The 17,229-nt window shown below is 38.3% G+C and overlaps 1 protein-coding gene across 5 annotated transcripts in view; it reads right to left on the bottom strand.

Moving 5' to 3' along the window:
• LOC117296283 overlaps positions 1 to 17,229 on the bottom strand; it is a 91,133-nt gene that overhangs the window by 48,095 nt on the left and 25,809 nt on the right. For 4 of the 5 annotated variants that reach the window (XM_033779126.1, XM_033779124.1, XM_033779127.1 and 1 more), the window contains 2 exons: positions 11,009 to 11,190; positions 6,284 to 6,405 (listed from right to left, as the gene is read on the bottom strand). In XM_033779126.1, the coding sequence (XP_033635017.1) occupies positions 6,284 to 6,405; positions 11,009 to 11,190 (304 nt within the window). Of the gene's footprint in view, positions 1 to 3,353; positions 3,695 to 6,283; positions 6,406 to 11,008; positions 11,191 to 17,229 lie in introns of those variants that run through there. The other variant, XM_033779129.1, reaches the window with a different exon arrangement.

Raw genomic sequence — 17,229 nt, 5'->3', positions numbered from 1 at the left:
ATACTGTTTACCGAAAGGGTCCAATGGCTTTAAACCCTGCCGGGAGAGGAAGATTAAGTTTAACTATTGGTACGTTGCCAATAGGATACGTTCAGCGATCACAGTTCTAACTTCCTCATTTTGTTCTGCTATGTTAGCACCAGGATACCCAAGAACAAACATTCATACATGTGGACATCCGGAAACCAAAAGACAAAAAGAAAAAAGGGAACCTGTCAAACGAGATTAGTTACGTCTAATTTTTTTCAGACAGGGGTGAGTGAGAGTTAATGGTGATATAAAGCTGTGAAACTAGGAACCTAATTTTAGGAGGTACGTTGAAATGAAGACATTTCTGACCACCTTTTGGTAACCACTTGGGGTTATAAAGTTCAAGAAACTTTTTGGTACAGTATTTTTTTTTCTAAAGAAAATGTTCAGCAACACTGTAAAGGCCCGGTCCCACTGCAGCGATATTGAAAACGATAACGATCACGACGCAAAGATAACGCCTCTATTGGTTGAATTGCTCCACGCAGAATACGCACACGCTCATTCAACCAAAAGAATACGTTATCTTTGCGTCGTTATTGTATCGCTCTCGTTATCGCTGCAGTGGGACCGGGCCTTAAGACATTGTTTAAAGAATGACCCATGTGGGCTCTACATGTACCAAAGTAGGCCTGCAGCATGCACTGCAGTCGGTTGCCTCAAAGTTGCCTGCAAAAGTTTTGTCGTGTGACAAGGCCCTTACATGTAGATAGCAACACCGTATGACGGACATACTCCCCCCTAAAGCTGCTATAAAATCACTTTAAAAGTACAACCAATATCCACTTATTCAATTAGTTGTCTTGTCACAGACTTAAGAAAAGAAAAACAGGTGGGGTTACATCGATACAGAGCTGGAACAACTAAGGATATCTAATTAGGGAATAGTGTGCTAGGGAAAGCGTTAAACTTGAAGCCTTTTTCCCCCAATAGATAAGGAGTAAACAATCGGGGCTGGGGTCTTATTGGGTGTCAGACTATGATAGGGGAGAGGGAGATTGAGTGTACTGTGATCTTTGGACCTTTTTGGTATGAGGAGATAAGACGATGAACTTGTACTCTTGTACTCTTCTTCGGTAAATAGCTTTCAAAGACCAAGACCCAACGGTCCAAGATGTGTGTAAGAAGTAGCTCATCACAAAAAGTTCAATAAGAACAACAACTTTTTGTTCACCGAAATAATGGTTGCAATCAAACGTTTATATTGAAAGTACAATGTGAGTGGAGCCATGCTCAATTATTGCTTATAAATGATGATCTGCAAATTGTTCTGTAAGTATAGTATACAGCGTAGGAAGTTGCTAAGCACAACTAAATTATGCTTACCAGCAACCAAAATTCCAAATCAAAAGTTCCATGTGATTGGAATCCTTCTCGTTTTTCATTTGAGCAGACATTGTTGAAGTCAAGTATTCAGAACAAAGTTACTAGAATACAAGGTTACCAGCCAAAATCCCAATTCCAAGTACAAAGTGATAAGTATCCTGCCCACAAGAAGTAGCTAGATAAGCACAACAAAGTTATGCTAACCAGAATAAAGGTTACCTGCCAAAATTCCATTCCACAAGTACAATGATATTGTCACCAATCACATATTACATAAGTTATATCCTGCTCATTTTAGAATAGCAGAAATTGTTGAAGCCCAGTATACAGCACACAAAGTAGCTAAGCCCAACAAAGTTATGCTTACCAGAATAAAGGTTACCTGCCAAAATTCCATTCCACAAGTACAATGATATTGTACCAATCACGTATTACATAAATTGTATCCTGCTCATTTTAGAATAGCAGAAATTGTTGAAGCCCAGTTTACAGCACACAAATTAGCTAAGCACAACAACGGTATGCTTACCAGAATAAAGGTTACAAGTCAAAACTCCATATCACAAAAACAATGATTAGTATCCTGCTCATGTTTGCTTATGCTTAGAAGAAATTGTTGAAACACGGTATGAAGTAGTAAAAAAACAAAAAAGTTATGCGTATCGGCCTAATGTTACTATAGCCAAAGTTTCGTGTCATATGAAGGAAATAACAGAATTATCTGGAATGGATTAGTGGCCAGGGATCTACTTCCAAAACAAAACAAAACTGCCGAGTCAGACTGAATACATAAATTTAATCAATATTGACCAGTTACAGATTGGTTGGGATCTGCGCCATCAAAGCTGACTCTAACTAATACAATGTAGTCTAACATACCAGAGTTGTCATCATTTGCACTCTTACAATCACAGAGATTTTATACCCAATCAGGGAGCTATCTAGAATTACATTCAACATGATTGAGAAGGGTTTCACAGGCATGTTTGCTTCGTTTTTGAAAGGGCAAGGGCACCAAGGCATTTACTCTTAGGTAAAGGGCACTCTATGAGGAAATTGTACTGGAGCATTTAAAGGGCCCCAAGGCAATGACGAGGGGGCATGGAGGCAATCGCCTTCGCTGCCTCTGTGAAGTATCAGGCCTGGTTTCCATTATCAGGAGGGAGAATGTGTCCAACAATCAGGGAGATATTTACATTCAGCAAAAGCAAAAACAAGTTTTCATGTTCTGGGAGATTTTCAAATTAATTCATCAGAACATGGGAAGAGGGGTTTATTTTCAGGAAACATTCTGCAGAAACATGGTCGGAGAGGCAGTAAGTGTCATCCCAAAAATGTCACCCAAAATCGGCCACAAAGCTGTCCGCAACTCCACCACAAAACTACTCTGATTACAAAAGTGAACTGTAATTTGTCTGGACATGTTCTCAACATAAACTTCCAATGCTTCAGGCAATTGTCCCAAAGAGGTGGTTCTGTAAAAACTGGTAACACTCACAAAATTTTAGACTTGATTTGTACTGAGTCGGGCCTAGTACATGTAGCATCTGTCTCCATTCCACATGGGCATTGCCTCATTGCCCCACACACATTTCCAGTGGAAAATGTATGTTAAAGGCAGTGGACACTATTGGTAATTACTCAAAATAATTATTAGCATAAAAACCTGCTTGGTAACGAGTATGGGGAGATGTTGAGCACACAACTTCGTGTGACAAGGGTGTTTTTTCTTTCATAGTTATCTCGCAACTCCCTTTCACTTCAAAGTAATATGGTTAAGTAAAAAGATATCTGTTTTTATGGCCCAATTGAATCTGTGAAGATTGTGTATATTATTCCAATTATTGATTTTTCTTCTTGCGTAGACATATTCGCTCCTGAATTTTGGCGATATCTAAAAATTGCGACCACCTTTTAAAATAAAATTGTTTCTCAAACAATTGAACGGTTCCAAAACCCAAAGTTATACTTTGGCTTTAAAACCAGGAAGCACTCACCATGAAGAAAAAGAAACCACCACTGCTTGTCCGAGTTCACGAAGCATATAAAATAATCCAAAAGAGACAACAAGAGAAAAGACCGTTTTGAAGAGAGACTAACAATATCGTAGATTATGCAGGGAAAACAAACTCTTTGCAGCAGTTGCACCGCACAACACAGAAGTTTCCAGAGTCCAAAACACAAAGCTCCTGAAACCAAACACACCAGCTTTCTCCAAACATGTCCGCACTCATCACCAGTCTGACTATTTGACACCGGAGATTCAAAAGATTCAGGACTACACGACGTCCTTGGTCTTTCCATGGACGTGGGAAGCAGTTTGGGTTTGACGACACCATTTCCGATGGAAAGTCTGGAACCAAGATGACCTTACATTTCCCGTATACTATGTGCATTTAACTGCTGGGACCATCTTTTTCTCTGAAATTCTAACGGTCCGTGAAATCACCACTAATGACCCACACTGACCCTGTGGATGTTAATATTTCTAACTAAATACAATTATTTCATTGACAGTCTGACAGGCTATTCAAAAACTATCCAATTCACGATGATAAGATACAACATTTATTTTTTGAGGAAACTACATCATTTCAATACTCCAGTTATCTACACAGACTAGTTTAAACCAACCTGTAAGCATATCTGTTATATGAGCATACTCCCTACGACAAAGAGATTAAGCAAATTTCCTTTTTTTTTTTTTGACAATAAATATTAAATTGAATGGAATTGAATTCAATTGTCAATTCTTTGGGATGTCATTTTTTCTAAAAATCAAAGAACAACATGTTTTGTACGTGGTCTTTGAACAGTGAATTTTTTACAGACGGGGGTGGGGGGGGGTAAAACTAATAAGACTGAAGTTTTGCAGCAATTTTTGTCCTAATGAAGTATTTTAGCAGCAATGTACATTTCTGATGTCTTTTAATATCTCTTTCTCATTTTAAGATTAAATAATACAAGGTATTATTAACGGAAGCATTCAGATTAAAAAGTTTCAATTAATTTGTCAATCATCACCAATTACGCATCCAGTCTTCAATATCAATCAATAATTACACATTTGTTGTACGTACAACAAAATACAAACATTATTCAAATTTTAAAACCAAATCACTTCAATTCAAATGATAAAACAGCATGTCTTTGCCAGTCTTCTTCACGATCAGTTCAGAAATTTTTGTTATGTTTCCCTTTTTTCAACTCAAGCTTTCATTCATATAAAAGTAACAGTTACTTTTTTTATTTTTTTATTTTTATTTTATTTTAAAGAACATGACGTTTGTTTACGATGACCTGGTTTTATGTTTCATATTCAGTTTTTCAAAATCAAAGAGCAGTCTTTGTAAATAAATAATAGCAAAATGGTTTTGGATCATCATGAATTCATGATTGTTTAATAGTAATTTTTTTATTGTATGTTTTTATTTTAAACTCCAGCTTTCATACATGTAGAAGTAGTCATTACTTGTTTTTTCTAATTTAAAGTACATGTGAGTTTTGTACATGTCCTGGTTTAATGTTTCATATTCAGGTAAATTTCAAAGTCAAAGAGCAGTCTTTGTAAGTAAATAGAACCAAAGTGGTTTCAATTCGTCATGAACTCATAATTGGTCATTAATTTTGGTTAATGTTTATTTTTGTAACTCCAGCTTTCATACATTAGAAGTAACCGTTACTTTCTTTTTCTAATTTAAAGTATGTTTTGTTCATGTGCTGGTTAAATGTTTCATATTCAGTTAAGTTTCAAAGTCGAAGAGCGGTCTTTGTAAATAAATAGAACCAAAATGGTTTTAATCCTTCATGAAAACAAAAAGATAAATAAAATCATTTTATGTGGTCAAAGAGGGAAGTGCATGCAGTACGTGTATAATGTGTAAGCAGAGTAAAGAGTCAAGGGAACGTCCCAATTCTGTGAAACTAAAGTACTTGCAAAGTTCCTGTTCAGATGGTTTACCTCACCACTGGTTGATTTCACTTGAAAATGACAGGTGAGTGCTTTACAGTGGTTGTCATTTCTTGCAGGGATTACATCCAGCACTTTTTCATTGCAACATATTTTGACAGAACAGACTTTGTGCACACAGAATGCCACTATTGAGTGGCAAATGAATGATGATTTTTGGGTAGCAACTGACACATTTTGTGGAGCATTTTTGCTCTGCGTATATGCAAGGGAAATTTTTCACTGTCTTGCGTAAGTTTATAGAGCCACATGTACTAAGCTATCGAAATTTTGAATTTGCAGTCAGGGAGAATTTGTACAACAAATAAGGGAGACATTTTGAATTACGTACAGTCTACATAACATATAGACAATATCAACCTCTAGCCTCGTAGCTCCCCATTTATACTCTTGGGTTAAGAGAAGCAAATGTAGTGAAGTGTCTTGCTAAAGGACACAAGTGTCATGACCGGGATTGGAACCAACACCCCAATGACTAAACCACCACAACTTGAATTTGATCCTCTTAACCACTTAGCCATGACACGCTCACAGATCTACAGTTTTTCCCATACAACGACTTTTGTAAAAATGTCATCTTTATTTAAACATTTTTTTAATGAGATAATGCCCTACACTAAAACTGATTAGGGCTATCCACCCAAATCAATTGTCACCAGAGACGCGTTGCCACCTTTCACAGTCTGTAAGGATGTAGGCATGGGTATCATCCACTAGGAGCCTGGCTGGTAGAGCAGAATGCACTCCTTCCTAACTTTTTACGAAGCTATTATGATTAAGTGCCTTGCTGAAGGGCACAATTAGTGGCTGACCAGGAATCCAACCTACACTCTGCTGCTAACAACACCAAAGCTTGAGTCCGGTGAACCAAGACCACTCGGCCCAACAAGTTTCAACAGACTGACAAGGAAACAAATAAACTAATTTCAGACAATGGGATCTTTTTGTAAGACTTACCGAGCAGAGTGCGATGAACTTTTCCGCCGCCTCGTCCGAGATGAAGTTGAGACCCCAAGCACCACCCTGGTCCGAGTCCTTCCACTGAACGAAACTTGATGTACACCTCACAAGCTGGGTTCCTGGGAGAAGAAACAAACAAACCATAAGTGTCTCTCCATAAATGCAGCAAAGAACTTTGCATCAGCTTTGCAACAAACTAAAAACAGCAGCAGTGCTTCTTACCAAGCAAGTTTATACAGTCATTAAATTTGCAGGTTTACCTCTCCCTTTAACTAAAACCGAACCATTTCATTTGATGACAATTTCACACATTGATGGTATTTTTTTTTTTTTTTTAATACAAAATAAGCAATGTGATCATTTAATTTTCTCTCTCAAAAACACAACAATGTAGTTTCCTTTTTAAATAATTCCTAAGACTTGGTCCACTTCCTTGGAGATTACAAACTCCACCACATCACTCACTGTATAGGTTCCTTCATGTAGGTACTAAACTACTGAGACATCAAGCATGCTTGAAGCAATCCTTGGACTTTCACAACTCTATGGGAAGTATACATGTACCACCCCAAGCTATTACTGAGCACGAATAACTAATCAAAGGCAACACCATTTCAGGCCGCACAGATCCACCTTTAAACAGCACCTGTGCCCAATATCATCAAGCTAATAACAATTGTAGGACACAACTTTTTTTTAAATTAGTAAGCAGCTCTATGAAATTGGGTCCTTGCAGAAAGAGGGAAACAGTCCATTCACAGTTAAATAAAAATGCGCATCAAAAATAAACTTTTGAAAAGCAATAATTTGTGCTGCAATAAGACAGTGAGCGAGTTACTTCAAACACTACTTTTCTATTGACCAGATGACTCGGCCAACCAAGCTCGAGCTAAGTGCGCTGGACCACTCGACCGTAACAATCCGGCTAGAATACAGATGTTCTCACAGCGGCAGTCCCACCGATCAAAGTACAAGAGGAAACGAACCGTTTCGAGCAAGTTGTAAGACCCGAAGTTCAAATAGTACGTAGATCACATAACAGGGCCTTTGAATGTGAAGACTCAATGTTTTGTGCATCTAAAACATTGCTGAGGCAGGCCTGGAAATAACCCACAGCAAGTGCCGTGGTGCCCTGTTCTTTTGCTGTGGTGCCCCTTGCAAAGTTCCAACACAAATTTACATTTTCTTATAGAAGTGCCCCTTACCAGAGGAAATTCAAGGCATCTTGAAAGAAAGAAATACAAGGTGTGCTGAGGCACACCCAAGACTTCAGAAGAAGGTACCAACCTTAGAGGAAGACTCTGCTAGAGTCAAACCGTCTGGATTTTAACTATTTTTTTTCTACGGACTTCAATCAACATCCATGTTGGCAATAATCACACAATGGCCGCTGCTCCACTGCTGTATATTGTAAAGAGACTCAAACATGATTGTGGCTGTACTTATGTACGGCCAACCCGACAAGAAAACTAGGAAGTGCCTCACTGAGACTGAAGAGAGAACGTCATTGGTCAGTTTGCAGTCAGACGGACACTTTGGGCCAATCAAATCGGAGCTACCATCTCAGTCTGTTAACAATGGTTGAATTAATGGATGAAGACTTCCCCTTTTGTGGCGTCTGCTGTACTATTGATAGTTTTATTGCAGAATAAATCTTTGCAATGAATGGATGGACATCTTCAGGCTTGTCACATGCCGTTTGGTTTTGTGGTCTTGAACCACTGGATTGCAAGAAAATGCAAAGCTGCGACTTTTTTAATACATCTTTAGAATTTAGAAATGCTCAGGCTACTCATTAAAGAAATGCTCATGTTTTCTTTTCAGTTCTTACTGTCTGTATTTGCATTTTTACCTGTGAAATTAATAAAATGCTCAGGACACAAATTTCTTGCTTGTATGTAAGAAACTTACAAACAGCCTAAATGTATGTGTTTTGGAAATGTTTAAGAGCTTGGGTTTCCATGCACAAATTGAACAGCCTAAAGAATGGCTCTTGAACATGAACAGAAAACTTACACAAACATCCACAAAAAAAAGGTCATAAAATTGTGGTGGTTTAGACTTGTTTTCTTTTTACATTAAACGTATTTACAAATGGCACTCACAGTGTCAGGCAGGAGCTGCTCTGCACTGTGTCGTAATGACCGTGATTAATGTATTAATGGCAACAACAGTGTCAGGCACCGGTCTTCACTGCGTGGTAAAGACCTTGGTTGGTGGCTGGCCGCTGTTAATGGGCCTTGCCTTCCGCTTTGTCCTTTAATTAACAGCGGCAAGCCACCAACCAGGTCATTACCACTCAGTGAAGTCCTGAGTGCCAAACTTCATAAAGCCGTTAAGCAGGATACTTCTTGACAACTTCCTGCTTAGCAGAAATGAGCAGGATACCAGTCATATATGACTGTACATGAGACATGGTAGTAATGCTGGTAAACCTTATTCTGGTAAGCATGATTATTTATGCTAAGCTACTTTTCGTGCTTACAGGCTTTATGAAATTGGGCCCAGGTCATAATGCTGTAATTGTCTAAATACTCATTCCTCCAGAGCACTACAGAAAAAAAGTACTTTACAGTTTTTTCTAAACACCAGGGCCATATTTCATAAAGCTGTAAAGCAGAAAACACTAAGAACTTGAAAAAATTTCTAAGCAAATTTGAGTCGAGCACCAGGGCAGCCACAACAATGCAAACTTTAAATGTAATTTGGGCTAGTTAAGCAATACTGTTCTGTGCTTAGCAAGTTTTTGTTAGGCTTTATGAAAATGGACCCAGATCTAAGCACTGTAATTGCCTAAATAATCATTCCTCCATGGTACTACAAAAGTACATGAACAGGTTTTTTTTTAACTCCAGTTTTAAATAAAAAGCCACTTCCTTGTGTAAGTAGATTGTACAAAACTTGTCATGGAGAATGTACTGACATCATTTGTTTTCCCCACCAAGAGTACAAGCAATCGCACAAATTTGTTTGTAGTAAACTTTGTTTTCTTATCAAATCCAAAATTAAACTAAACACGACTTGGCACAGGAAGTGTATCGGTCAGATCCTGTTTGATAAAGAAACAAACGTCCAGATAAAAAAAAAATGAATGGCCATGAAAGAAAAACAATGACATGTTTATAAAGGGGGATGTTACCTCAAAGGTTTGATGTTTTTAACGGCAGTAGACACTTTTGGTAATTACTCAAAATAATTATTAGCATAAAACCTTACTTGGTAACGAGTAATGGAGAGAGGTTGGTGGGTTAAAACCCTGTGAGAAACGGCTCTCTCTGAAGTGACGTAGTTTTCAAGAAAGAAGTAATTTTCCAAGAATTTGATTTTGAGACCTCGAATTTAGAATTTGAGGTCTCGCAATCAAGCATCTGAAAGCACACAACTTTGTGCGACAAGGGTATTTTTTTCTTTCATATTATCTTGCAAGTGCGATGACCGATTGAGCTAAAAAATTTCACAGGTTTGTTATTTCATGCATATGATGAGATACACCAAGTGAGAAGACTGGTCTTTGACAATTACCAATAGTGTCCAGTGTCTTTAAGTATAATCTGGTGCAATGATTTCTAACAAATTTTGTGGAGACGATGTTTTAAAGGGAAGGATTATCATGGTGTTTTATACCTCAAAATAACCCACAAAACCCACCAGCAATTGCTGTGGTGCCCTTTGCAAAGGTCCAAATAGAAACTTACATTTTCCTTTCATCAGTGGCCGCTAAGAGAGGAAAAACTCAAGGCCTGGCAGGCCAGTATGCTCGTTTATAAAAGGGCAAGGGCACCAAGGCATTTTCTCCTTGGTGACACTCTATGAAGAAATTGCAAATTTCTACTTTTCAAGGGCACCAAGGCAATGACCAGGGGGCATGGAGGCAATCGCCTTCCTCGAAGTATCAGGCCTGCCTGGAGTTTGGAAGCCCACATTCATCCATTCAACATTGCTACATGTACATGTAGCACTTACACACCAAGTGAGTTAGGCCCATTTCTAACGTGGAATCAACTTCATATATCAGGACCTAATTTCACGGAGCTTCTTATAAGCACAAAAAGTACCTTAACACACCTACAAATAATACTGGGCCTGAAGCAAGGTAGCTCTAACCCCCTTCACCATCCATAAGGATGTAGCCATGGGTATCATCCACTGCCGTCCCAGCTTTTTTTTCGGATCAGTTATAGTAAAGTGCATTTTGCTAAAGGGCACAGGTGTCATGACTGGTACTGACAACACCACAGCTTGGGTTTGGTGCACTTGACCCTTCGACCATGACACGCCAAGAAGATTCGCAAATAAGGCGATCTCTTTTGAACGCTTCAAAGCCCTTTGTAATTGGTCCCAGGTTGTTTCGGGGAGCCTGTCTCAAACTAAAATAAATAATTAACAGTTGCATAACACGTGTTTATAACTGGTGTCTATGAAGTGCTACAAGCAGTTAATTACTACAAAGCCTCTAAGATAATGAGTTTTATGGAGGCATAATAATAATAATAATAATAATAACCCATTTTTATATAGCGCTTTTCACACCCGAAGGATGTTAAAGGAAAGTAAGGAAACTACCACTTTATTTCTGGGAAGCTGGTATATAGGAAGGTAAACCTTTATGCACAGTTTGAATGATGAACTGTTCACCTACAGTTCCCAGAAGTCACTGACATAATTTTAGTAGAGCAACAAGAAGAACCACACCAAAACAACAACAACAAAAGCATCACTCACCCGGTACACTGATATAAGCGTCCAACACCCCCTGCAGATCAGCGTCGACTGTAGCAATATGGAAGACGTACTTGGGCGACTCCTGCTCCACGGTGACGCAGATGCGCACTACCTCGTCAATGATCTTCTCCCACTGCTGTTGTTCTCCGTCTATGAAGAGACTGTAGACTTGGGCCAGCAGGCTGTAAGACGGACGAGAGAACATCATGATGAAATTTGTAATCCGAACAACGTCGTGTACTAGAGGAGGAATATCAATTCCTACCCTCAGCTCCTTTTTCACATTCAACAGTTTTTCTTCTGGTAGCCACAAATTACTAGAGGAATATCAATTCCTACCCTCAGCTCCTTTTTCACATTCAACAGTTTTTCTTCTGGTAGCCACAAATTACTAGAGGAATATCAATTCCTACCCTCAGCTCCTTTTTCACATTCAATAGTTTTTCTTCTTGTAGCCACAACTTACTAGAGGAATATCAATTCCTACCCTCAGCTCCTTTTTCACATTCAACAGTTTTTCTTCTGGTAGCCACAACTTATTAGAGGAATATCAATTCCTACCCTCAGCTCCTTTTTCACATTCAATAGTTTTTCTTCTGGTAGCCCCTTAATACCAAAAGTAGCCTCGTTTAGGGTGAACTTGCATACAAAAAAGGATGAACTGAAAACTTGAGGTGGTCTGAGAACCAACTGAAGTGTGAAACTCAAACCTAAGACCACACTGTACTTCTTGTAGCCTCTCACCACAAGTTGCTTTAAACATTGTTTAGGACGAACTTGATACAACAGAAAACGTATAAGGATTTGAATACTTGAGGCGTGTCTCATGAGCACAAACTTAAGTGTGAGACTCAAACCTCAGACCACATTGTACAGCTTGTAGATTCGTTAACTATTCCAACCACTAAGTGCAAAGTGCCTCAGATGCCAGATCCAGTCATGTGTGTTGTGCAATGAGTGATGCACATTTTGGGCTGTGCATTGAATGGTTTAATACCAGACAATGCTGTGACAGATGTACGTCCGTTTCCTGATATTGGAATGTGCATTTATGATTTGCGTTCAGATATAATTATAAAAACAGAGGGACTCTTTCATTTCATTCCCCCTCCCCACTGTCCATATAGCATATTGAACTTTTCAAGTGCGTTAGATTTTGATAAAGTGTCCACACATTGTACACCAGGGTCGATACTTTTAACCGCACGAGGGCGCTTTTAACGGCTTATACAGTTTCATCCTATTTGTACTGCATGTAGTTTGTTTTCATTGTACTATAATTGTAGCATTTAGGCAAAGTTCGCATTTAAGGACCATTTGTGGACTAGCGGCTGATATTAACTGGTGCCCATGCACCCAAACATGTGTTGGGTCGGCAAAATCGACATCTAGTCGACAAATGGTTCTTTGCGCGAACTTGGCCTCAGCAAAGCTACCTCAAACTTTGCACCAATTGTAAATCTTTTTTTAAAGTACAAGGTAACCAATAGTGGACAAATTCAAAAACATATGGTTAACACATCATCACAAGCACCTTATTGTTAGCCAATAAAAAGAACAAAACAACAAGCCAAGCAAAACAATTAGTGGATAAAGTGTTAGTATAAAATGAAGCATTGTTAGATTCACCCACTGACAGCCAAGCGGGATACAGAATACTGACTCACCACCTTCATGGACAATGGATTGGCCGTTACGCAACTGTTATTTTGTCATGAGTTTGTCACTCACAAGTAATAGAACAGCTATATAAGCGTATAAGTTTGTTGGGCTTAGCTACTTTTTATGTTTAAGCAGCTCCATGAAATTTGGCTCTGCTATTAAACTGTGATATCGTCTTTATTTTCCCTATCCATTAAAGACAATTCAACCAAACACGGGAGGCAGTAAAATATAGTCAGTGTATGACAAACAACACTTGCTTTCCAAATCAGAGATACAAGAAACATGTCGCCTCATAAAATAATCTTATCAGAGACCTTCAAATTAGGACGAGTTAAAGGATTTTGGTCGTCAGTGCCAGGAAATTTGATCTAAACCTTGCATCTTATCAACGTGATGAAGAAGCAGAAATCTGATTACATAACATCGTGATGTTAGGTATCCTGATTAAGTGGCTTCAATGAAAGACAAAAACAGGTGACCCATTTAGATAACCAGACCATATCAGTGATTCGAACTCAACAAGATACTGTCTCATCGAGGTTGAAGATTTTTTAGAAATTTTGGTTTTCGCAATATTTAAAATAGCTGTGTTAGTCTGGCCTTTTAGGTAAAACATGGAAGGTAAAAGAGGTAGCACTTAACGACTGACTAATTACATAAGTGTTGTGTCGTGGCCGAGCGGTTAAGAGCCCCGAATTCAAACTCTGGTGTTTCTGAGTGTGGGTTCGAATCCCCAGCCGTGACACTTGTGTCCTTAAGCAAGACACTTAACCATTGCTTGGTCCTTCGGATGGGACGTAAAGCCGTTGGTCCCATGTGTAACGCATGTAAAAGATCTCAGTGCACTTATCGTAAAGAGAAGGGGTTCGCCCCGGTGTTCCTGGCAGTGGCTGCTGAATGCGCCCTAGCACCTTGTAAACCTTATAATAATTTGGTCTCAGAATTCATTACTTCAATAACCTACCTTTCTGAAAGTTTGTATAACAAATGATACTAAGCGCATTGAGTACCTTGTTAGGTAGACGTGCGCTATATAAGACTTGGATATTATTATCATTATTATTATATAAGAACATTTCATGATGAAGTACATGTAGTTGTTGCTCTGAAAGCTTATGCAGTTTTTTTTATTTAATTAGTTCGTCGTTAAGTGCTACAGTACATGTACCAATACCTTTCAATTTCAAGGGTGCTACATATCAATTTTGTAGGTTCACGAATTACAACATTTCATATTGGTGTATTCTTTGAATTATGTAATCAGTGACCGGTATTCCAACCCACACTCTAATGAATACATCACCAGGGCACAATTTCATAGAGCTGCTAAGCACAAACACTTGCTTAGCATCAAATTTCTTCCTTGATAAAAACAGGATTACCAATCAAGTTTTCATTTGTTGCATATTGCTTGTTACTGGTTTTCAGCTGTTGTTTGCTTACCTTGAAAATCACATGGAAATTTGGTTGGTAATCCTGTTTTTATCAAGGAAAAAATTTCATGCTAAGCAAATTTGTGTGCTTAGCAGCTCTATGAAAATGGCCCCAGAACTTCAACTCCATGCTCTAAACCACTCGGGCTTGACAGTTTACTGTTAGGCGATCTCTCATTAACAAAATAACCTGCCCTTTCATTTGCACGCATTGCGTACTACGCATTGCGTACTACGCAAAACGTATGACCGACACATGGAGTTTGGCCCGAGGCATTCAAACACTACATAGAAAAAGACATTCATATGACTCTAGTGAACTTACCACAATACAAGAGAAGACAACACAGCATGCAAAAACAATTTCCACAACTGAATAAATCTCTCTCTAATCGTACTTCAATTAAAATTCCCTTCCAGGCTTTCTACCAAAGGTGGCTGACAATCCTTATCTCTATTATCAGAAAGAGGAAATCCATGTGCTTTCACAATTCAACAAACGCCGTCCCCCACATTCGCAGTGTGTGTCATTGCATGGAAGCGTTATTTCAAAGTTTAGGACGTACAGGAAAACAATACTAAACTGTCCTTGAGCGGCATGCTGCCTTGTTAGTGTTAGAATGATTAGGTAACGGTGTTTAGGGAAAATAAACAAAGCAGGTGCTACTAGTAACGGGGTTATTAAACGTGTGATGACTCGCGTTGTTTTAATTGCGGACAATGGTGGGCGGGGTTGTCATGAATAGCAAGATGAATGATGATGAATGGGGATGATGAGATTTTGTGGTTTGAACAAGAAAATGTTAAGGCTAGCTATGGAGATGCTAACCAAGTGGATGTTAAATCATTATGTAGATCAATGCTGTCAGGGCTTGCCCTTAGCTTGTTCAGTGACTATAGCAGGACCATTTAGCTTGTTATTTCACTGGTCCCCCAGCTTGTTCACTGGTCTATCATTCATGTCATATTATGTCAGCTACATGTAGTCACAGCCTCGCAGTTTGTTACACAGCTGGCACAGTGCAAACTAGGAGTTTTCCCACTTTATTACAATGTGCCAAGATATTTGACCTATTTTTTTTTTTTTTTTTTTTTTTTGAATGGCAACTTCGCCCCCCCCCCTCGAACCAGAATATGTCTTCAGGAAGTTTCAAAAAAGTGTATGCCAAGATATTTGACCAATTTTTTTTTTTTTTTTGAATGGCAACTTCCCCCCCCCCCCCAAACCAGAATTATGTTTTCAGGAAGTTTCAAAAAAGTGTATGCGCAAACGCGTTGATAAAACAACTGCAAAAATATGCTCTGACTTTTCACATTTTCACCAACAATAAGTTCATACTGGAATTAGTCAATTACAAAAATAAGATACAAACCAAAACTCACAAGGTGTAAAAAAAAAAAAAAACACCGAGAAAATACACATTTAAAGGAACATGTTGCCTTATTTCAGTCGAGCTGGTCTTTGAAAAGCGTTTGTAATCGTTTGTTGCAAAATGCATATGGGTAGAAAGACATTGTAAAAGTAGAATACAATGATCCACACAAACATGCCTCGAAATTGCACGGTTTTCCTTTTACCTTGTCGACTAACGAGGTCGGCCATTTATGGGAGTTAAATTTTTGACTCCCATAAATGGCCGACCGTGTTAGTTCGCAAACCAAAAGGAAAACCACGCAATTTCGAGGAAAATTTGTGTACATCATTGTATTCTACTTTTAAAACATCTTTAAAACCATATTCATTTTATAACAAACGGTTACAAACGCTTTTTATAGACCAACTTGTCCGATCCAAGGCAACGTGTTCCTTTAAAATCAGTTTATATACAGTAATTAAGCATTTACACTCCAGAAAATAGTTGAACGAGTTTGTTTTGATTCATTTTAGTTTTACCTATATACACCGATATATGAGTTAGCATTGTATACTCAGTACTTTTCCGTGTTAGCTGGTAAATCACTGTTCTAGAATTGCAAAGATCGTGGGAGCGAATCCCTGAGAAGTGATATGCCTGGGGTTTTTTCACAGAACAGTGCAAACACACATAGTTGTATTTCTTTATCCCAGATGCAAATTTTACATCAATTAAAGTTTGTTTAGTTGTTATGCCTCCAATATATTTTAATGTAGCCCACACTTGCCCCCCCACCTCAGCCCCACCCTCACATCCACTGCAAAACTCATCCAAGATCCACGACACAATACTTTTCAATACACACAGTTAGTAAACAGTAAATATTTTATTTACATCATCCGAGTTTCGGGCTCAAAATGTTCAGGCCTGTAACGTAAAATGTTAAAAAATATCAAAAATACAAAAATGATATTATGTTAAAAGACATGCTCAATGGTATTTTTGTTTACCCACAAGTTGTTATTATATTAAAACATGCACATGGACCTACTAGAATTACAAATTTAAGTTGGAATAATTTTTGAAATTGTTTAAAAGGAGAAAAAAACATAAAGAATGAACTCATACATGTCATGGATTCAGAAAATTGTGAAACTGTGAATAATTAAAGCTATTTAAAAGCATAAACAAGTCTTGCTTAGCAGAAACTTGTTACCAGCCGACTTGCCATAAAGGTTTATAATGTTGCAATTGGTACCCCACTCTTTTTTTGATTAGCAAAGAAATTTCCCGAGCTAGTGTTTTCTGCTTAACAGCTTTGAAATTGGGCCAAGATCAAAGGGGCTGGAAAGGCCGTAGGCCCCCAAATTTGTGCAACAAGGGTGTTTTTTTTTTTTATTATTCTCTTGCATCTTCAATGACCAATTGAGCCAAAATTTTCACAGATTCGTTATTTTCTGCATATGCCGGGATGCACAAAGTGAGAATACTGGTCTTTAAAGGCATGGACACTATTGGTAATTACTCAAAATAATTATTAGCACAAAACCTTACTTGGTGACGAGTAATGGGGAGAGGTTGATGTAAGAAACGGCTCCCTCTGAAGTAACGTAGATTTAGAGAAAGAAGTAGTTTTCCATGAATTTGATTTCGAGACCTCAGATTTAGAAATTGAGGTCTCGAAATCAAGCATCATAAAGCAGACAACTTCGTGTGACAAGGTTTTTTCTTTCATTATCTCGCAACTTCGACGACCAATTGAGCTCCA

The sequence above is a fragment of the Asterias rubens genome, chromosome 11 (assembly GCF_902459465.1).
Source record: "Asterias rubens chromosome 11, eAstRub1.3, whole genome shotgun sequence".
NCBI classification, from domain to species: domain Eukaryota; kingdom Metazoa; phylum Echinodermata; class Asteroidea; order Forcipulatida; family Asteriidae; genus Asterias; species Asterias rubens.
Note: the sequence above shows the minus strand (reverse complement) of the source record. Positions and strands in the feature narration are given on the sequence as shown.